The sequence below is a fragment of the Cavia porcellus genome, unplaced genomic scaffold (assembly GCF_034190915.1).
Source record: "Cavia porcellus strain 051 isolate PalLab524CR breed Dunkin Hartley unplaced genomic scaffold, mCavPor4.1 scaffold_6, whole genome shotgun sequence".
NCBI classification, from domain to species: Eukaryota; Metazoa; Chordata; class Mammalia; order Rodentia; family Caviidae; genus Cavia; species Cavia porcellus.
Genome location: NW_026947489.1, coordinates 8482145 through 8503932, shown reverse-complemented (window position 1 = coordinate 8503932; position 21788 = coordinate 8482145). Strand labels below are relative to the sequence as shown.

The 21788-nt window shown below is 42.6% G+C and overlaps 2 protein-coding genes across 5 annotated transcripts in view; both read right to left on the bottom strand.

Annotated features, from left to right (window-relative positions):
• Window positions 1-555: 555 nt before the first annotated feature.
• On the bottom strand, window positions 556-18035 carry Tm2d3 (TM2 domain containing 3). Of its 4 annotated transcripts, XM_013158888.3 has the most exons (7): window positions 17882-18035; window positions 17438-17515; window positions 15325-15482; window positions 13816-13990; window positions 12258-12333; window positions 9335-9396; window positions 556-4416 (listed from the first exon to the last, which is right to left on the bottom strand). In XM_013158888.3, exons 1-6 carry the CDS (start codon window positions 17970-17972, stop codon window positions 9369-9371), a joined length of 606 nt encoding a protein of 201 aa, XP_013014342.1. In that variant the 5' UTR covers window positions 17973-18035; the 3' UTR covers window positions 556-4416; window positions 9335-9368. The 4 variants fall into 4 exon arrangements, with proteins under 4 accessions (XP_013014342.1, XP_005006357.1, XP_063105984.1 ...); XM_005006300.4 differs by lacking the exons at window positions 556-4416; window positions 9335-9396 and adding an exon at window positions 9559-9876; XM_063249914.1 differs by lacking the exons at window positions 556-4416; window positions 9335-9396 and adding an exon at window positions 9559-9876 and having other exon boundaries at window positions 13816-13927.
• A 1388-nt stretch (window positions 18036-19423) lies between these two features.
• Window positions 19424-21788, bottom strand: part of Tars3 (threonyl-tRNA synthetase 3) — a 62874-nt gene continuing 60509 nt past the window's right edge. Inside the window, exons 18-19 of the mRNA XM_063249913.1 lie at window positions 21567-21681; window positions 19424-20326 (exon numbers count right to left, since the gene is read on the bottom strand). Coding sequence (XP_063105983.1) covers window positions 20178-20326; window positions 21567-21681 — 264 coding nt within the window. The 3' untranslated portion in view covers window positions 19424-20177. The remainder of the gene's footprint in view (window positions 20327-21566; window positions 21682-21788) is intronic.

The window sequence follows — 21788 nt, the reverse complement described above, 5'->3', positions numbered from 1 at the left end:
CAGTGAACTTAAAAACAGATCTGCGGAAACTTTCAATCTGAAAATACACCCAAAAAAGGAAGAAGGACAAGAGGAGCAGGAGGAAGAGAAAGAACAGGAGGAAGAAGATGAGAAGGAAGAAGAGGAGGAGGAGGAGGAGGAGGAGGAGGAGGTGAAGGTTACCAAACTATGTGAATGTTCTTAACGCCACTGAACTCTGCTCCTAAAAATGGTTAAATGATAACTCATTTAGGGCTCTGTATAGTTCAGCACAATAAAACATCATAATCCTTAAGATATATACCTAACAAGAGTTTCAAAGCACATAAGCAAAACACAGAAATATAGAGATAAATACACAAATTCACCACTATGTTGGAAACTGTCACATTATTCTGTCAGTAATTCATAGAGTAAGTTGACAGAATATTTTCAAGGATCCAGAACTCCTAAAGTATGCTATTAACCAACTTGACCTAATTGACATTTATGAAGCACAATTACACACATTGCTTTCAAGTGCATTTGTAACATTTATCGTGATGGACCATAGTGAGCCATAAGCAGAGAAAGTAATTTAAGAGATTTAAAATAATAAAACTTTATTCTTTGATCACAATGAAATTCAACCAGAAACTAATTGCAAGAATAGATCTTGAAAATCCTCATGCATTTGGAAATTAAAAATACATTTTAACATACCCCTTGGGTCCGAGAGGAAGTTAAAAGTGGAATTATAAAATGTTTTTAATTATACACAACAGAATTTTGGAAATGTACCTCAAAAAGCTTAGAGGGGCACTTGCAGCATTAAATACTTACATTAGAAAATAACAGGGCTGGGATACATCTCAGTAGTACAGAGCTTTCCTAGCATACCCGAGTATGTGTCTGTCTGTGAGGACAAATTAATTTCCCCCTGTGAGGGAGAAGTTCAATGGCTCCAAGATCTTCATACTGGTATTACTGTACAGAAGAATATATTCTCCACAAAGGAAGAACCTACACATTGCTGTGTCTCCAAAGCCTCAGAAGGTGTCTGCCACACGGTGAGGCTGGTGCTTTTGCGGAATAGAAGGAGGCAGTGTCAGTGTTCTATAGCACAACCAACGCTGCGGGGACTTTCCGTCTGTTGCTTGGGTTATCTTTTCTTTGAGATGAACACTTTATCTTTCTTTTGCAGATGATGCGCCTTCCTCCCATTCTCTCTTCTGGATTTTTCCTCTCTTTCATAGATGTATCTATAGTTTCTGAGACATTTCTTTTTTAAAAAGTAACCTTGAGAAATAACTTTATGTCCTAAAATTCACCATCTTAAAACATAAATGTCTTTTTGTGCTGAGCGTTGTTTGAGGTTTATCCACATTGTAGCATGTATCAGAGCTTCAGACCTCCTGGTAATGACATAATACTGTTTCACAGATAAACTGCATTTTGTTTATGTATTAGTCATCAGATGCACACCTGGATTACTTTCACTTTCTACTATTTTTTTACTTTAAAGAGGGTAAAACTAAACAAAACAGAACAAAGCAGATCAGAAGAAAACAATGTTAGTGACACAGATTTCAAAGCAAGACAACAGGAGATCTACAGTGGCTACCATAATGTCTCTTGTTTTCTTCTAAATAGGTGTCTGTATCTTTACACACAATGAATTCATACAAAACAAAATAGGATTAAACTGATCAGAACAGTGATGAAGGCATTACAGGCCTTCAAAACCAGACAACAGGAAAATCAACAATGCCTGCCATAATGTCTCTTGTTCACTTCAAAATAACTGTCCATAGCTTCACGTATGTTGAAATTAAATAATTCAAAATAGACTAAAACCACTCTGAACAAAGAATAGAAACATTACTGGATTTCACAGCATGATACAGAATCAGCAATGGATACCATAGTGTCTCGTCTTCTTCAAAGCAGCTGTTCATTTCATCACACATAATATAATCAATTCTCGTAAACTGTTTAGAAGTTCTACGTATGTATAAACCTCTACATGTATTTCTGTATTAGAGGGAGAAACAAAACAAAACAGATTACTATAAAAACAAGAAACAAAAAAGACAAATAACAGTAGCAAAGAGCTCAAAACAGTGACAATATAGGCCTTCAAAGCAAGGTGGTAGGAACAGAACTAAGGTGGTTATTTTACATAGTGATCTTCAAGAGTTCCTCAGGTCACCAGACACAAACATGCAAAATTGTTTCAATCTGATGAATGTTAACTGTTTTGTTCCAAGAACTTATAGAATTTTTAGCACAATCATGTTAGCTATCCTAAGTGTGTTTATACAAATTTAGCTATTTTTTTCCCTTTCTTTTCCTTATTCTTCCTTTTCCCTGCAATATTATTCTTTTCCCCTTTGAGCAGATTCTTACCCTTTCACTGTATTTATTGAGGATTTTGTATCTTATGTACTCTTACCATTTCTTACACAGCGAGGCAATACGGTATTTACACATCTGAGTTTGATTTATTTCACTTATGAGTATGGTCTCAAGTTGCATCCATGTTTTTTTTTTTTTTTTTTTTTTTTTTTTTTTTTTTTTTGGTACTGGGGATTGAACTGGACTGCATCCTTGCAAGGCAGGGACTTATTCCACTGAGCTAAATCACCAGCCACATCCATTTACTTATAAATATCTCAATGTGATTATTCTTTATAGCTGAGTAGTACTTCATTGTATAAAAATACCACAACTTTTTTATCCATTCCTCAGTTGATGGACACTTAGGTTGTTTCCAAGATCTGGCTATTACAAATTGTGCTGCACATATATCACTGTGGTATGATATTTTCAGTTCTGGGACTATGCCTAGAAGTGGAATAGCTGGGTCGAATGGAACTTCCAATCCCAGTTTTTTGAGGAACCTCCAGACTGACCTCCACAGTGGTTGCACCAGTCTACACTCCAACTGTGCAGAAGAGTTCTTTTCCCCACAGCCTCTCCAGCATTTGTTGTTGGTATTGTTGATCCTGGTCATTCTTTCTGGAGTGAGATGGAATATCAGTGTGGCTTTAATTTGCATTTCTCTAATGACCAATGATGATGAACATTTTTCCATGTATTTAATGGCCATTATTTCTTTATCTGTGAACTCGTACCCATGTTTGGAATGGGTCTTTAAATTTTGGGGGTCTGATTTTTTTTTTAATTCTTTATATGTTCTAGACAGAAGTCCTTTGTCTGAGGGGCAGTTGACTAAGATTTTTTCAAAATTCATGGGTTTCCTTTTTTCTCTGTTGGAGATTTCTTTCAACATGCAAAAAACTTTTTAATAAGATGAAATCCCAGTTATTGATTCTGGGAAGTATTTCCCGTGCAGCTTGATTTTTGTTCATGATTCCCTACCTATCCCAATGTCTTCCAAGATTTCTATCTACTTTGTCTTCCAAAAGAATGTGTTTCTGTTTTAATATTTAGATCTTTGATCCATTTTGACTTTATTTTAGTACATGGTAATAGGCATGGGTCTAGTTTTAGGTTTTGGCATATGGAGAGCCAGTTTTTCCAGCACCATTTATTAAAGAAACTGTCTTTCTTCTAGTGAACGTGTTTGGCCCCTTTATCAAAGAAAGGTGGCTGACTGTGTTTGTAGTTGTATCTTTTAATCTATTCCATTGATCTTCAGGTCTGCTTTTCTTCCAGTACCAACTGATTTTATCACAGTAGCTTTGTACTATAACGTCAAGTCAGGGATTGTGATGCCTCCTGCCTTGCCTTACTTTCTACTATTAGGAACAGTGCTGATATGAACAAGTTTTGAGGGATATATATATATCACTTCTCTTAGATATATATCTAGAAGTAGAATTGTGAAATCACACGGCAACTTTATATTTTGCATTTTTAAGAACTGCCGAGCTGCTTTTCAAGGCAGCTGTGTCATTTCACATCCCCACCAGCCACCTGAAGCTTCTAACTTCTCCACATTTTCACCACCACTTGCTGTCGTCTGTCCAATTGCAGTCATTCTAGTTGAAAACTATGCCAATCCTTTCCATTTCGTTCTTGTGTGATGTGGACAATCTCATGATACCATATAAATAAATGTATTTCTCTTTTCTCTCGCTCAGCATTCTGGAAGTTGTACTTAGTGTTCCGTTCAATGTTCTACAGTCAGGCAGGAGTGAAGCTGAGAAGCTGCTCATGCAAATCTTTACCAGAGTACGTGTTCTCTAGTTCCTTTACAGAGATTTAGCGTATACACTGCTGAAGGAGGCGTTCTTTTGGGAGATTTTTAAATGTCTTGAGTCAACCTTTCCTTCTTTAGGTTAGAGTGGATTTCAGGTGCTGTGGACTTCATCTTGGGCTTTGCTTCTTCCGCTGGGTCACCATGGAACCTCCATATCCATGGAAGAACCTGCCCTGGTTGCTCCCCAGACCTTTTTTCCTGGTCTCCTCCCAGCAGCAACGCTTTTCACCCTGCAGTAACAGGGGAGAGAAAAGGATATTATTCTCCTTCTCCAAGTAAATCTATTTCTCTTGCCACTCAGAGTCCCTAGATTCTGCTGATTCACCAGGGCAATTGTGGACTAGTTCTACATACTGGACCAATACTTTTTTTCCTTGCTGTTTTTTGTTTTTTTGTTTTTTTTAATCATTTTCTTGTTGCTGCTAGATTTTTGCATGCGTGTGTGTGTATGTGTGTGTGTGTGAAAGATGTTCTAGTTTCTAATACATTGTGTTTGTGTCATTAGCTGTTTGAAAAGACAGATGCTATGATGTTCAGAGCAGTTAGGTGATCAGCTCACCCCTGCAGATTCCTCACTATTTTATTCATCAAACGGGCACAGGGCCTCTCTTCTGCACCAGTCAGGTCTCCCAAAGGTGGAGTATGCAGAGAACCAGGGGCTGCCTGCCTTCGTGGAGGCTCTCAGTAACTTAGGAATCTGTGTCTTTTATAAAGTTTCCTGATTTTGCACAAACAAAAAAATAACCCACTGTGTTTATAGAAATAATTTCCATACTTTAAATCTAAGAATTTATACTGATTTTCCCTAGACTTTAAAATTAGCTGACAGATGCAGAGGGTGTCACACTTGCCGAGCTTGGTTTTGAACCTCAACCCTGCAAGCAAATAAAGAATAAATAGCAGTTATAATGTGCAGCATCAGGATTGAGGCAGCTTCCTCACGGTGTTAGAGGTTTTGGTCCACAGTCACCTGGCTCCAAGGCAGGAACAGCATGGCAGAAAGACCTGGCAGAAGCAAGCTGCTCACCTTGGGGCAGCTAGGAAGAACCAAAGTGGAGGGCAGTGGAGACTGCACAGGCCAGGGATCTGCTTCCTCCGCTGGACTCCAGCCCCCAAAGCCCATTCAGCTATGAACTCAGCACCACGGATCGGTCCACTGATGAGGTCAGTGCCTGCCCGACCCGACCACCTCTCTTGGCCTCACCTCTGAACACTGCTGCCTTGGGGATCAAGCCCTCCCACTGTAAGTCTTTGGGGGACACTTTTTTAAAACCATAACAAGGGCGATAGACACTACACTGGGAATTTGTAAGAGCAGGTTTCACACATACTCACCACACACACACCAAGGTAACTGTGTGATGATGGAAATATTTATTTTCTTGACTTTGGGAATCATTTCACCATATCAAAATGTCACGTGCATCTTTAGTACATACAAAAAGTCTTTTAAGGGCTCAGTGGTAGAGACTTTGCCTAGCATGGAGGTCCTGAGTTTAGTCTTCAGTACAAATAAATATAAATAAATGAAGTTATATACCCTCTACACTCCAGTGACACTTTAACAGTTTGTACTGGATATAGCATAGGCCGAGGGGACACTTCAGAACAGGGCTGAAGGAACCTTTTCCTTTCCAGCTCTCTAAGCTGTATTTGAAAAGCGGCAGCAGACAGAGCTCATTTTCTATTCACTGCTGACAGGAAGGAAAATCATCTGCAAATTCCTTTAGCTGATGATCGCCAAAAATAAATGCAATTCTGGCATAAGGTATAAAGCAAATGATGGGGAAGCAAAGTGGTGTGGCATGGAGAATATGGTTTTACATTTGAAAATCTTGAGGCATAGATCTTTTAAAATATTTTTTATGAGCCCCATAAACCAGAACTGTTCCTCAGCAGTTTGCAGAAACCAGGATTAACGTGGTGCTATAGACAAGGATTTACGCAAAGCTGATTTCCATGCATTGCCACAGCCACCTAACACCAAGTCTCTGCAATTCTACATAATCTTTTCAAAGCCTGCAAGACACAGCGGGGTTAACTTCCTGGCAATACCCGCGGGCCTCTGTGCCCAAGACACTGTGCTGGGGACTAGGACTAGGGGGAGAGAAATAACTAGCGCGGCACCTTGCTGTGAGGAGCTGCTGGTGTAAATCCAAGAGGGCGAGGAAGCAATGCAGAGGGTGAGGGACAGCACCCGCAGGAGAGGGGGGCTGCTGATGGGGCTCCCCAACATCCCCCGCACAGCGCCCGCGGCAACCGCGCTTGATGTCCTCCGCAGCCCCGCTCCCCAGAAAGTCCATGCGCCAATCTTAGCCCTAGGCTTGGGGAGGTGAGGAGGTCACAGTGGTGGAGACCTCAGGAAGGAAGTAGCACCCCCACTAGGGACAAACAGCCTCGGGAATCCCTGCTGGTTGAGGGCGATGAACGGAAACAAGACCACCCTAGACGACAAGTCTGCGGCACCGGAGCTCCCCAGCCTCAGAGCAGCGAGAAGTGATTTCTGCGCGTAATTCTAAGCGGCTCAGCAGCCTGCACCGGCCAGGACAGTGTGGGAACAGAACCCGAAGGCCAGAGCCAAGCAAGGCACCGCTCTGGGCAGAGGCCCCTGGGATTTGGACGCCAACCTCACCCACTTAGGGCCCACTGACGTGTTTTCTTCTGCACGATTAGGAGTCATGTATAGTCAATTATTTGCCAGGCACGGAGCTCATGCCTGCAGCCCCAGCACTGAGGCTGAGGCAAGAGGATCCCTCCGACTCTGAGACCAGCCAGGTGAACTCAAGGCGAGCCTGAACTACCCAGCGAGTCCCTGTCTCCAAAGTAAACAAAACCATACAGCAAATCTCTTCATATACCCTGCTAGCTCTGTCTACACCAGCCCAGCAAAGGATCAGACCCCTGGCTGGCTAATGTTCCTTAGGTTCTGAAGGCTCCTTCACAGACTCTGCAGGGTCTGGGAACAAGTCCACTCATGCCTCCTCTCCTGAATTCTACACAGCCCGAGTATTTCACTCTTCATACTCTGCAGCTTCATGTTTAACTTAGGCCCTACAGCAATAAAGCTGCAGGAAGCTGCTGCTTATTTCCTCCAGAGCGAAGTGTGCAGCCAGTAACTTCCCACCGACTGGGTCCCCAGCCCCATGCTGTGCAGGTGCTCAATGGGGAAATAAGGAGTTTGTTCTGCACAGAGCTAAGCTATCAGTTCAGTTAGGAAGCTATTACTGTAATTAGAAAAGGGACTGCTCCTTGCAGGAGAAGTTCCTTTTTATTAGCGAATATTTGCAATACATCGTGATTATATTCAGTTCAGGGCTTTGACTCATATACATATCCCATCTTGACCATTTTTACTCTTCTCTGTACCCAGGAAAAATTCCTTTTCTAAAGAAATACCTGTTCAACGAGAGTCTTGTGGCTAAGAAAAAGTGCTAATTTGCCTTCGAAAGGCACACACAATGGGCTACTCCCAGCCAGAACTACCTACCGCCCATGCCCTGCAACAAGTTCTTAAGAAAAAAATTTAAAAGGAGCTGTTCTGGGAAGCCTGGGAAAACAAAGCTCTGGGAGGCACCACCTAGCGACCAGAGGTGGAACTGCTCCCCGCCCTGCCCAACCTGCTAACACACAGACTTTCAAAAAGCCAGGTCTCCAGCAAGTTACCACAAAGCCACATCACTCCCCTTTCAAGTCGTCTGTGGAATAATCTGGAAACAAAACAGGTTGGCCTCATGGGTTATGGAGCTACTGCCAGTGTGTTTTATAGCTTCTGGATCTGCTATGCTAGTGACAGTCTCCCACTAAATGTGCAGCTGTTTAAAAAGCAATACTCGGATACTCAAATTTGAAAGGAAGAATGTTAGGAAATCTTAGATGTTTTAAAAGCAAACTTGAATAAAATCCATTTTGGACCTCTGTCCTGTCCAATAAAGATCTACAATAGATTTGCACCAACTCAACCACTTACCACACTGAAATACACTTCTGTGTTACTTTCACTGCAAAGATGGAGTAATGCCCTGAATGTTTCCCTTCTTCATAAAAAGGTACTTTGCTAGATTATTCAAGATAATATAATAATAAACAGGTAGACAGTATTTCTTAAATTTGTTTTACAGCAAATAAATATATGAAAAAAATGTTCAATCGAGAAATGCAAATTAAAACAACACTGAGCATCCATCTCACTCCAGAAAAATGGCTGTCATCAAGAAATCAACTAATAACAAATGCTGGTGGTACTGTGGGGCAAAGGGAAATGGAGACTGGTACAAGCACTGTAGAATTAGCAGGCAGATGCCTCAGAAAACAAGGACTGCAGGTCCCATTTGATCTAGGTCCTTCCCCTCTGGTGTCTTCCCAGAAGAATCAAAAACATCACACCACAGTGACGTATGTGCACCCACATTTATGGCAGTACAATTTGCAATAGTTAAATCTTGGAAACAACCCAAATGTCCATCAACCACGGAACGGATAAAGTGTCATCTTTTCATACAATGGAGTATTACTCAGCCATAAAAAGGTTAAACTGGAGATTTATAGGTAAATGGATGCCATTTGAGACCATACTCCTAAGTGAAACAAACCAGACACACATGTGTAAACACTGTATTATGTCCTCAGTGTAAGAAACTGAAAGAGTAAGTAAGATCCAAAGTGTACAACAGATACTGTAAAATGGGAAGAAGCTTCAAAAGGAGAGAGAAACTATGACGGCAGAAAGGAAAAACGACAGGGAAAGTAAAAACAAATTATATATATATATATATATATATATATGTATATATATATATATATATGATAGTTAAGAAGTTATACTACTAGTTTCTCTTAGTTCACTGAAAAGCAAGGTTTGCGCTAATATTGTCTGGACAATTAAATGCTGGTGTCTTGTACTCTGAGATGCTAAACAATACACAATTAACCATTGTTATCCTATTGTTTTGAAATTTTTCTTTGTAATAAAATTTTAAAAACGACTAAAAATTGTAGTTTAATATATTTTCAGTACTCTTGCAAACTTTTATGTTAACAAAATGCAAATTGTGACAACCAGACAAGAAAGTTCTGCATTTTACTTTACAAATTGCAGACTACACACAGAGCTTACAGAAGACTGAGGGACAGGCAGGTAACTTTACTCACCTAACAGAATAAAAACCTGTCTCCGCAGTCACGGTCAAAGGCTTTTCAAGGCAGATGGCAGGCTGGAGATACAAAGAGCATGGTGTGATTTACACAATCTAAAACTAATGTCGCTGGAATTAAACAGACTCGTAATCGTGTAGAATTTATTATGGCTTTAAATTTGTAAGTTTTTCACAGAAAAAATTTGGGGGCAAATAAAGACAAATTTCAAGTAAGCATAGTTCAGGGTTTCATTTCTTTATTTTACCTTCATCAAGGCAAGCAAAGTACAGATGCTGTACATTAAAAACACACACACATCGCTCGCACATCAGTTCCTACAGGCTGAACACATCTGCCACGTGCCGCTCCTCTCGGAAGCCTATAACCACCGCTAAATGTACAAAGAGCCGTCCGCTGGTCCCACGTAGCCAACGCCAATCAGCAGGACGTCTATGAGCGTCCAGATCCCCAGGCCTCCGAAGCTGAAGAGCTTGCCAAGGCCTTCACGCCACTGGCCCAGGTAGAAGCGGTCGGCTCCAAAGCCTCCGAGGGTGATGCTGCAAAGCGGAAGGGACTCTGTGAGCACAGCCAGCTGGGGTTCGGTCAGCACGTGAGGTCATGCTCAGGAAGGGGCTCTAACTGTCACAGCCCCTGATGAGAATACATGACAGACTCGTGAAGTCCCACCACCACAGAACCACAGGCAAAGAGCCTGTCACCAGATGTAAATGTATGGCTTAGCAGGTTCCACACCCGGCACCAGAATAAAGCACACATGCAAATTTTAGCTACGCTGAAATATGGTACTTTCTCTCTTTTGGAAAAATAACTGAGCCAGGGGCACACGCCTGTTAATACAGCATGTGGGAGGCCAAAGTAGGAGGATCACAACTTTGAAGCCCAACCTGAGCAACTTAGTGAGACCCCATCTCAAAATAAAAAACAAAACAAAACAAGACGCTAGGGATGTAGTTCCGTGTGATGGTCCTGGGTTTAGTCCCCAGCACAGCAAAATCAAATCAAATCAAATCACCCCAGCCTGGATTATGGAGTAAAGAACCCATCTTTAAAAAACAATCAATCTCACCACTTTTTACTCAAAGCAGGGCCCCACCTGACAGAATGCATGCAGACATGCAGTCTAACACAGTCAGTGTACTCGGACTGAGTCATCTAATTTTTCAGTCACTCTTCTCTAATAAAACTTTTTTGTTCTAAATGAGGGACTTCTGTGTTACCAATGAGCAACTTTTATGGTTCCTTTAAACTCTACAATCTAACAATACTGAGACAATACTTATTATGACAAATTTCCAAACACATAAAAGTAGAAAAAAAAGAACAGCACCACGAGGCAGCACTGATGAGACCCACATGTGACCCGGCGCACTGCAGGTGCTGCTCACCTGCCTGGCCCCAGCTCAGAGCCGCCCGCCCTCCAGGCCCGCAGGGAGCCACATGAGATTCAACCAACCGAGGACCAACATCACTTGGGGAGAATGAACTGTGCCTGCCCTGAGCACGCGCAGGCTTTCTTCTGGTCCTCTTTCCCTAACAACACAGTACAACTACCACTGACACAGCATCTACACTGCACCGTGTGCTGTAAGGCGTCCAGACACGACTGAACACTGGCAAGAGGTCGTGTGCAGGCTACACACAGGCACAGTCCCACTGAGAAGCCAAGTAGGCCTGGAAGCCAACACCCTAAATGCGGTGGGACAAATGTACTTTGCAGCAAAACTTCAGACATTATTTCCTTTACAGCGAACATTTTGAAAGAAACCATGGTGACCTCTGAGAAGGAAGCTGCTCTTAATTTTTAAGTTGGTTATTAAATGTGCCATAGTAATATAAGACATGAACAATGCAGGGCACTCTGGGTGAGGGGTGTAGAGGAGCGTCCCACCATTCTTGTTTGAAATTATTCTGAATAAAGTGTTTTTTAAAAAAGTCAATTGTTAGTTTTAATTGGACTACTGCAGACCAAGACCATGTGCGTCCAGTTCTCAAATGTTCTTTGTGGTATCCAATCTCTGTCCTAGATTCGTCTTTTACTTTCCAGTTACAACTGCTGGCTGGACAGGACTCTTCTTTCTCCAGCTCAAACCGAAGGCAGTGGATCTCAACAGGAGGCTGTTTGTCTCCCACACTGCTCATGTCCAGAGCCCCGCTGTGGTCGCAGATGAGGGTGGGAGAAATTGCTCAGCACTCGCCTCTGTACAGGACAGGCTAAGCCCCCAGCAAGAATCTGGCACAAATGTCAACAGTGAGAAGGCTGAGAAATCCCGCCCCACCTGCCTCACATGCTGCAGGACCCCAGGCACCAGTCAGGGCCTCAGGACTTCAGATGTAGGCAGTCTAACTTTCTAATGAACCATTTAACCAGGGTCCTGCCTGCCACTCTCCTTAGTGGGAAGGACTGACACATTTATTTTTAAAACTATTGAAAAGTTTAACATTACATGTACATTTTCATATAAGAGTTATAGTTCTATAATTGTCAGAATGGCGAACTTACAGGTAATTTAAATATATTTATCTTTCCAGCTTTGAGTACTGAGCACTTTTTTAAAAGAAGTTACTTAAAATTTAAAATATACAATATAAACCTACACATTTTAACTAGTCTAGCATAATTTGCTGATCCATGCAGACTTAGGGTGGGAAACCCTGCTAGTTCTCACACTGCCACAGTGACCCGAGTCACCTCCAGCACTCAGAGGCACCACAGGAGCACAGCTAACACGCCTGTGGTTAAACTCCACACAGGGACAGGCCTGGCCATTGGACCTGCTCAGCCACGCTTCCTAGAGTCTCACCCACGGTAGGAGCTGAGTGAAGGCTAATTCTGGCTGAGCGCAATGTGTGGAAAACCTCAAGGAAATCTAAACGGCATTTTTAACTTCTTAGGACCAAAGCTCACCATAAAGCTCACCTTAGAGCCAGGGCAGTCGACCACTTGTAGCCTCCAGTCCAGTTGCAGTACAGCATTTTGTGAAAAGTACGGTTACCTTATCAAAACGAAAATGGACACAAACACTTAACTAATGGCTTCGCAATTTAGTGCCTAAAAGGTTACATCTCTTTACAGTAAGTTGTGTTTATGACAGTTGATAAACACAAAGTCCTACCATCAATAAACATACACTTAATATTTAAGTCAGGCAAGTTAGGGGTACAGCCTGAAGGATGTGAAATGACTTACCAGACATTAAGACCTGGTGAAGTTAAGAGGAGGTAAGACAGTGTGGGGCTGAGACAGATTAATCACCCCGGAGGAAGACTGTCCAGAACCAGGACCACATACAAAATGCCTTGCCTATTACAGAGGTCACAGACAGATGGATGGCCACAACTGGCTTATCCATGTGGGAAGAAAAATAAAGTTGAATCTGTCTCACATTACGAAAACAAATTACAGGTGGATTACAAACTTAAATGTAAAAGGCCAAACTTGTAACTTTTAAAAGAAAATGCAGCAAATTATTTTTATAAACCTGGGCTGGAAAAGACTTAATCAACAACATATATTAACTATGGAAAGACTAATAACTTAAGCTAATCGTATTTTTGAAGTTCCACTCATCATCAAAAGATTCTCCAAAGAATGTGGAGAGGAAAAATTAAAATTTGGGAAAAGGTTTTAGGGACATCTACGGTTAGTGTCAAAAGTATAAAAGAATCTGAGAAATCTTCAATAAAAAGACAAAGATAAGAGGTATGACAAAAATTACACATCACTACTGGTGGGAATGTAAATTAGTGAGACCATTCTGGAAAACACGACCTGTGGGAAAGTTTATGCTAGGCACGCTCCTGCACAGGTCCAACCAGGAGCAGGTCCAGAAGTTTTAACAGTATCTGCAAGAGCGAAAAACAGCAAATAACCCAAATACCTAGCAGAATGGGTAAAGTATGGTACAATCCTACAAAAGATTACCCTACAGAAGTAAAAATAACAAACCAGAAAGTGCCAAGGACAAGTCTTAGAGCCACAGCGGAAAGGAAAGACATCTTAGACCACGGCCTGATGTCATGCTATCCAGGTCTAACACCTGCACTAGTGAACAGTGCATCAAAGGATATTAACTTATTAGTACCAAAGCTTATCTTAGAATTAAGAAAAACTTGAAAAAGGAAGTAGACGATAAAATCTAAATGGTTAACTACCTGGGAAGACGCAGAGCAAGTGGGTGGAGGCAAAGCACTTATCGAGTTGCAACAGTGTCTCTACTGCAACAGTCATCCAACCACTGCCTTAGACCTCAGCTGCCCTTTCCTGTTTTATCAGTATTATATCTAATAAGATAAGAGAAGTGGGCAATCTCTGGATACTTTATTTTAGTCCACTGAATTCATTAATGAGGCCTACCACATTTAAAAAACTGTTGACATTTTTCACCAGAATTTTAAGCTAAAGTTTCTGGTTAAGATCCCTTCACTAAACTTGGAGGAAAGTATTTTTCTCACAAACTTCCTTAACTTCAACTTACCCAAGCAATGAATGTGGTCCCGCACCGTGCAGTTGGCTCTGTACCGCTGCCGGGGACAAGACACCGTCATGCAGCTGGTGGAATTGGTGCATTCATAATCTGTTTCAGGAAGCTGCCAGCAAAACCTGCATGTCATGTTGATGACAAAGTTCTTTTGGGGTTTGAGGTCTTGATCCTATGCACCAAAAGGCACAGAGTTCATCAATCATAGTATGGTACTTGTCATTATGTCAGTAAGACCAATAGTCATATGGCACAGGATTTCTAAAACATTTATATTTAGAATCTGGTAGTAAGTGGCAGAAAAACAGGTACTAAACAATATGTTGCTCACTTATGGAAAAAAAATCTACACAAACTAACATTAAAATTGCAAAAGTTATTTCAAGGTAGTAACTTTCTTTTTGCTTAGGTTACTTTCTTATAATGAAGATGCATACTTTTGTAGAAAAAAGGGAAAATTTGTAAGCCTCAGTCACACAGCTAGAAGCAACAGAAGCATGCACCTGTTCAAGGCCCCCGAACTGAAAATCAGGAGAACCTGGGTCCCTGAGCCAGCAGGACACCTTTGGAAGCACAGCACACTGCCTCGCTTCTGGCTCCCAACTCTCCAGCATCACCAGCAACCATCTCTGGCTCCGGCTAGCACCTTAGGGCTTAGAAAAACCATGTGACAAGTGGGGTTAGAATCCTACATGTTAGGTAGCTGTTCTCATTTGGGCTGCCTGTTGGCTGATCAGGCCAAGTGCTCCAGGAGATGGGCGCGGCAGTAACAAGCCACTGTGTGGATTGCAATAGAAGGCAGGGAAGATTTGAAACTTGGAGGTAAGGTACTGCACTGTGCTCAGAGGCCTTAGGCTGGGGTGAGGGGACAGAGACTCTCCTCTCAAACTGCAGCTCAGGAACACTCAAAAAGGCAATCATCTGTTCCTTCCAACTACACATCTACCTGAGATTTATTCTATACAAGACAAAGACTCACTTAAATTTTTCCAGAGCTGCCCAGGCATTCCAGCATTCACTGAACCAATCTTCCCACCACTGCGAAGACTGACCCTGTCACAAACTCACCCCGGTATGAAGACTCTGCCAATCCCTCTACGCCAGCTCACTACTAAGAACTCAGAGCCCACTTGGAGGAAGGATACCTGCCTCAGGTACGCTGGTAAACTCAGTCTCCACGTTCTACAAAGCAACATTTCTGCCACACACACATGCAGCCCACGCCAGCAGGCCTTGTCAATTACCATTACAACAGGAACAGAAGCGATCTGATGTGGAAAGGAATGCAGGATATTCAAATTTATTGTGCTTTATGTTTTACAAGATAGTTATAAAAATTATTTCAGAATCCTGTCCACAACAGCAACTCTAAGCTGCCTTTTTTTTTTTTTTTTTTGCAATGCTATGGTTTGCACACAGGGTGCTTTGCTGCATTCACCCCTGAGCTACACTTTTAACTTGAGATTTCTAATGCACTGATCAGAGGAAGTAAGCTACAATACTTACAACACAGGTGACAGAAGGCTTCACTGTACAATCAAAGGTGACAGGCTTCCCATAGACACAAGAGAAATTGGTGGCACAGTCTATACAGTCTGCAGGGAGTCTGCTACACAAACCATTGCTTGGACACTTCATCACATAAGGTGGGACTTCGGTGCTTTCTGTGAGAGGTGAGAGAGCGGCTTTTTAATACTAATCAGAGAAACAGGAAGACAATTTTCCAAGGGGAAGAGATGACCATTATCGATGAGACACTGTGAGGTGCTGGAATGCAAAACGCAGAGTTGGAGTCAGAGGCAGAGGTGGCCACGATTAAAGCAGAGTCCGACACCAGCCAACCCTGTGCCCTGTGAGCAAAACACTGTGTAAAATGTATTCCATTCCTGCCTTCCAAGTGGTCATGAAAACTAAAGGTGCTCATGTACAAATAAGATCTAGAAAATGCTGGGTACAAGGTAGGAGCTAAAAAGACTCACCACATATAAGACAAAAAACTTAAGACATGACAGGGTTTATACAAAATTTCACAAAGAGTCTGGCAAACCTGGAATGCCTCCATTTCCAATCCAATGCTCTTTTCATGAATGCACTGATTGGGAAATGAGGCGACTGACACCCTCTGCACCAATGCTAGAAAATGTTCTCTGCCATTACTCCACACTGGTACTTCCATAAGCCACCGTCTGCTAATTTATGGTTTTACACTACCAAAATTCAAAACTTTCCTACTTTAATAATTTGTTTAGTAAGTTTCAACTTTTACTCCAACCACGCCAGCCAAATATGAAATATATTTTTATCGGTTGAGCGACAAACACTGCAAGTATTAATGAGAAGGCAGGATTAAAAAAAAAACCTACCATTTTTATGCTTTGTCTGAAAACTCTGCATTTTAAATTTAAGTATGTCACTGTCTTTTACATCCAAATAAAAATAAATAAAATATCTCTGACAGAACTGACTCGCCGAAACAATGGAACTGTAAAGGGATGCCACTACAGAGGCCAAGTTTCCATTTACTAAAACACACTAATAACCCTTTAAAACTGGTCCTTCTGGTCCAGGGATATAGCTCAGGGCACAATGCCTGCCTGTTAAGCCTGAGGCCTTGGGTTCAATTCTCATTATCAAAAAAATTTAATAAATAAATCAGCGGTCCTTCTTCACTCTGTTGCACTAAGTTGCCAAATTTACAAAATATCCCTTTCTTTTCCATTATTACTGATATAGGGCTGAAGCAAGACACCGGAAGACTTCCAAAGCTGAGATGGCTTTAGGCAACCACACTAACCTAACTGCCTCTTAAAGAAACAAAAGACCCAAGAAGATGTTAATTTCTTTAATCCCCCAATAGTGCCTCAGACCTAGACTCCAAGTGTTAGGCAGCCTTCCTCCCACTTCACACATCAATGTCAGTCTTCAGAATCAGGAAAGGGGTTCTAGAAAGAGGACTTGACTTACGATGTGTTCATGTGTTCGGAGGACTGGCTGTAACTCAGGGTGTCAGCTGAGGGCTCAGGCTCCTCTGCACAGCCCTCAAAGTCTCTCTCCAGTGTACAGCAGATCTCAGTGCCCTTAGAGACACACTGCCCAGGATTTCTCAACCCCATACAGTCAAGCATGTTGTCATGTGCCTTCCAGAACTCTTTATGGGTTAAGTCTGCATCTGAGACCATCTGGAAGCACAAGTACCCAGCTGGCATTGCGGACACAACTCAAGATTCTGGTGGTAAATTAAAACTAAAATTCCCATCATAATCCAAACTGTGAAGGATTATGCCAGGCGATTCCTAACTGAAGGGGCCATTTATAAGAAATTTTCTGAAGGCAAAGCAGCACTGATTAACGGATCTCTTGATGGAGTAATTAGGAAAATGATAGAAACAATGAGACAAACGGAGCATGACACAGTAAAAAGCTAAGAGGCAGGGATGTCAAAGCGTACTCAAATACCAAAATTGAACATGGCTGCTACCTCCCTTTAATTCACATAACCTAAAATACAACATATACAATAGTCAAACAGGAAGTAATTTTGTATATTAAAAATTCTTATCAAAAACATAAACACTTGAGATCAACATGCACATTTGCTAGAATAGATAATGTCCAGTACCTGCAGCCCTGGGAAGTACCGTGAACATGCGTGTTGGGCCCGGATCCTTTACTGCCTGGGTCAGCGGCTGCGAGTGCTCTAAAGGAAAGGACCAGCAGTTAGACAACGGCGCCAGCCCGGGAAGCAAACTCTGGCTGCGCGGCTAACAGGCAACACCTCGCTACGCCACGACCCTCACGACCACCTCAGGTTTGACAGCCAAAAGACAGGAAGCTATGACAGCAAAACGCCGACGGGGCCGGCACCGGTTCGACTCTCCGGGCAACTGGGGACCGAAGGGAGGTATCGGGTCCAGTTCCGCCGCCCAGGCCGAGTCCCGAGCGTTTACTCCCTCCGGCCAGGACGCGCCACAACCGTCAGCCCTCGGCTCGGCGCAGACACTTCCTACGGCTCCGCGAACCCTCCCACCACCTAGCTGTCGGAAGCCCCCGGCCTCAAACTCACCACCACCCGACAAAATGTAGAGCTGGGAGAGGAAGAGAAGCAACCGGCACAGGCTGCAGAGGGTCCACAACGATCCCGCTGCAGCCGCCATGTTGCCGGCGTGCACTTCCGGGGCGTGGCCTGGGGAGCCCGGCGCAGGCGCAATGGGGCCGTAGGGGGCGCGTCTGCCTTTGCAGAACACTGCCTTCCCCACCCGCCCCTGACCCCTCCAGGTGCCTTGGGGATCCTCTCTTCCGCCCGGCGTGGTAGTGGAGCCCTGGGACTGCGAGCTTGCTCTGACCCCACACGCCCCTCCACTTTCCACTTGTGAAGCCCGGGAAAGGACCACCTGGGGACTAAAATTCACACCTGAGGCGACTGACAGCAGAGGCAGGCAAGTTTGGGAAGGTGCCACCCTTGCATGTGGCGGGTGTTAAGAGTTTGGAGAGGCTTCTCCGTGTGGGGCCCAGTGCGAAGGTTCTGATGACAGGATCCCATTTCACTTTGTATTCACACTGACGGCGCGAGAGGAGCCACCCAGAGGCTGAAGCTGCGAGGAAGATCAGATTTTATTCCTCGGACAGGCAGCTGACATCGAGTATCAGGGAGTATCTCCTAGGGGACTGAAATACACAGGTTTTAAGGAATCTGGATAGCCCTAACCCTTTAAGTGCAATCACCAGCCAGGTTAGTACACAGAGCTGGCGTCACAGGAATTGAACTTTTCATTTGACCTTGTCTTCTGTTTACCAGGGGCAAGCGGTTGCCAGTAATGGAGACTCCACTGTTTACAGTGGGCTGCCTGTCTCCCTCAGGCCAGCCTCAGGAGTCCTGATAGTACAGATTAGGTAAACGGCCTCAGTGCAGCAGAAAAAGCAGCCCCTGGCAACAGGAGTCCAACAGGAGCCAGAGGGACTTACCCCACCCGGATCCAGGCCCTCAGCCAGCCTTAGATGTCACCCTGGCCAACTCCCCGATTCTCTTAGGGCTCGGGACTCCGGGTGTGGGGTTTTCACGTGAAGGAAAGGCGTGTCCACGCACAGAGCCTGCCGGGTCACATCCCAGCGCACTTTGTGGGGCGTGGTTAACATGCTTGGCTCTCCCCACCTGCTTGCCCCAAGATCATTCACTTTGGGGGTCTTCAGATTCCCCACGCCCTCATCTGCATGCTTGATGAATGAAAAAAAATATGGACTGATGCTTGTGCAGAATAAACTCTGGATAAACGTTAGCTTTAAAAACTGTATCACGAGATGCACGTTATGCTACTATACAGGTTTGATAATGACACTTTTGGTGCCATTTGTTCACATCCCCCAAGAAACAATATGCTGAAGAGATGTTTCTTGGATTTAAATTCTGCAGCATCTTGCCAAACATTAAATAAGTATTTCTTGATAACTAAATTCTCTATTTGCCTAGAGCCATTTTAATTGTATTCTGAGCAAGCAACATAGTTCCAGTTAAAATCAGAAATCATCTGAATCTATAAATTGGTGAAATGTTATCCCTTCAAAAAAGATAATTTAACTATATATAAGGCCATGACTGAAACACTGGAAACACTGTTACACATTTTATTTTGGGAATTTATTTTTTCTAAAGATGAATTAAGGATTATGAATTAGAAGCATTAAAACTGCAACTCTTAACTACAGTGCAAATAAAAGACCCCATCACAGTGAGTTTCTTTTAAGGTTCAGAGTTGTCAGTAACCCAGTACTTAGCGCTAGCTGTTTCTTACAGTTGCTGCTTAATTAAAACAAATTAATGATTGCAATTTGGGAGATAAAGTTTCTGTGTGAACTCTGGTAATCAACAGCCATAAAAAGTACCTGAGACATAATATTACTGGAAAAGAAGGAGCTTTTTCCATATTCAAAAGATTTGAAGACTTTTATTTCAACTTTTTTTTAATGCTGGGAATTGAACCCAGGCCTCAGCTGTTTTAGGCAAGTGCTCTACCCCTAGCTACACCTCCAGGCCTGAAGCTTATTTTTTGAAAATCATGAATATTAGCAGTAACTTTTCATAATTTTCATTTCCAAATGTTTCCTTCTTTCAATGAGTAACATTTCACCCCTGAGGTCACTGAAGATACTGTTCGTTTGAAAATGGCCAAAGCTGCTTCTCTTATCATTGCCAGAATGCATTAATGAATTAAATATTGTATACATCAGCTATTCATTCACTGTTCCTTTCTCAGCTGACCCCGTACGTGAGCCCATCAGTGCATCCAAAGCTTTAGAAGTACTAACACGTTAACTGTTTAAGGAAAATACATTTTTCAAAGGTCAAAACAAGTAGTAGAAGGTCTTTAAAATTCTTCTTCAGCATTTAGCGTGCGTGATTTCTTGAGATTCTTCAATTTATCAATGACAGAAGTTACTGAAATCTCTCCATGAATTTTATTGTCTCTTGTTCGAACATTTACGGCATTATTTATCTTTTCCTTTTCTCCAACCACTACAGAAAGACAAAAAAGAAAGAAATTTTAAGCCAGTGACTAGCCACTAAGTCCATGACACAAGCCCGAGTTCTTCAGTAGCAGTCCCAAATATCTAATGACCCTCTGAGAGTTAAGAGTCTTGTGAAGGAAGGACTTCAAAGCCAGTCTCTGCACTGCCCTCGTGAGGGGTGGTGGTGTGGTCTTGGGGTGCGAAGGGAGCAGAGAACTCCTACAGACCACTGTCAGGCTGAGAAGTCAGAAGATGGACGGACATTACATCCATGCCAGCCAGTCAACCAGAATTTTCTGGAATGCAGGGAAAAACAACTTGTTCTTTCTAGTGATGTGTACTGTAAGATGATCCAAGACTCTGCAGCCATGTTTATTACCTAAGGGAGGAAGAAACTGACCCACAGATAAATGCACTAACGTAGATATTCAAGAAAAGTGTAAAGGATGAGAGCAAAACAACAGCCAGAACTGTGGAGAAATGGTTCTTGTAAGCTCTTGGTAGTTACTCTTCCAAAGATCTGGCTATTTAATCCTGCCTTTCATGGGACCACCCCCAATACCTTCCAGTAAATTCTTTCTTTGCTAATTCGAGCTTTCTGTCACTAAACAGGCCTGACTGAGGCATCAGTGTGCACTACAAAGTCACACAGGGTCAGTGACAGAGGCTGACGAGACAGTCCCATGCACACTCAGCTGTGCTCTCACAGTCTGTACAGCAGGCGCAGCAGGATGCTGCAGCACATCCATGCTGGCTGGTCTTGATTTCAAAATCGTTTTTAAAGCCAAAATTTTAGAGTCTGTATCCAATGACTCGTGACTCTGGGACATTTTACTTTTTCATTTATTTTTTTCCTTTTGATCACTTTAAATGTGGAACCTTTCCCACTCATTTGTCTAATCCCCAAGATCTCTAATAACCCTGAAAAGCAAGGGCAGTATTTCAGGCCTGCCATCTGACTGAAACATAGGAATATAACTCTACTGCAGGGATTGTTTTCAAATTCTTTTCATTTTAGTTTGCGATGTTAACTGCTGTAATACCACACCATAGGGTTCTTTTGAAAATGTATAGCTCTCCTTCCAGCAAATAACAAAGGGCACTGAAGAACAGCTAACTCATGACTCGTCCTTGTAAGTACTTAACAGTCAGATTCTGATTATCATGTAGTTATACCATATTACTTACTTTGCTTTTTTGGAATTAAAACCAAAAAATCAACATTTGAAAAATATGTATTAAATTACCTAAGATAAAATTATACTGAGCCAGCTGTGCATTTCGTATTTTCTTATTTAGCGTACAACTGTCATCTAAATCAGTATCAGCCATAAACCCTTCTTCAAAGAATTCACTGGATACCTAGAAGAAATGGAATATTTCCATTATTACACTGTTCATGGTAGCCAGACTCGGACAGCCCTCACTGCCCCCCATCTCCCGGTGTTCACAGCCCTGCGTGGCTCCCT

Bases quoted from the DNA above. Each gene is read 5' to 3' on its own strand.
- Tm2d3 (XM_005006300.4), bottom strand. From the start codon at position 17,972: ATGGCGGCTGCAGCGGGATCGTTGTGGACCCTCTGCAGCCTGTGCCGG. The intron at 13,991-15,324 runs GTAAGTATTGTA...TTTGGTGCATAG, and splicing joins AGCCTTCTGTCACCTGTGTT to GATCAAGACCTCAAACCCCA. The intron at 9,877-12,257 runs GTGAGCTTTATG...TCCGCTTTGCAG, and splicing joins TCGACTGCCCTGGCTCTAAG to CATCACCCTCGGAGGCTTTG.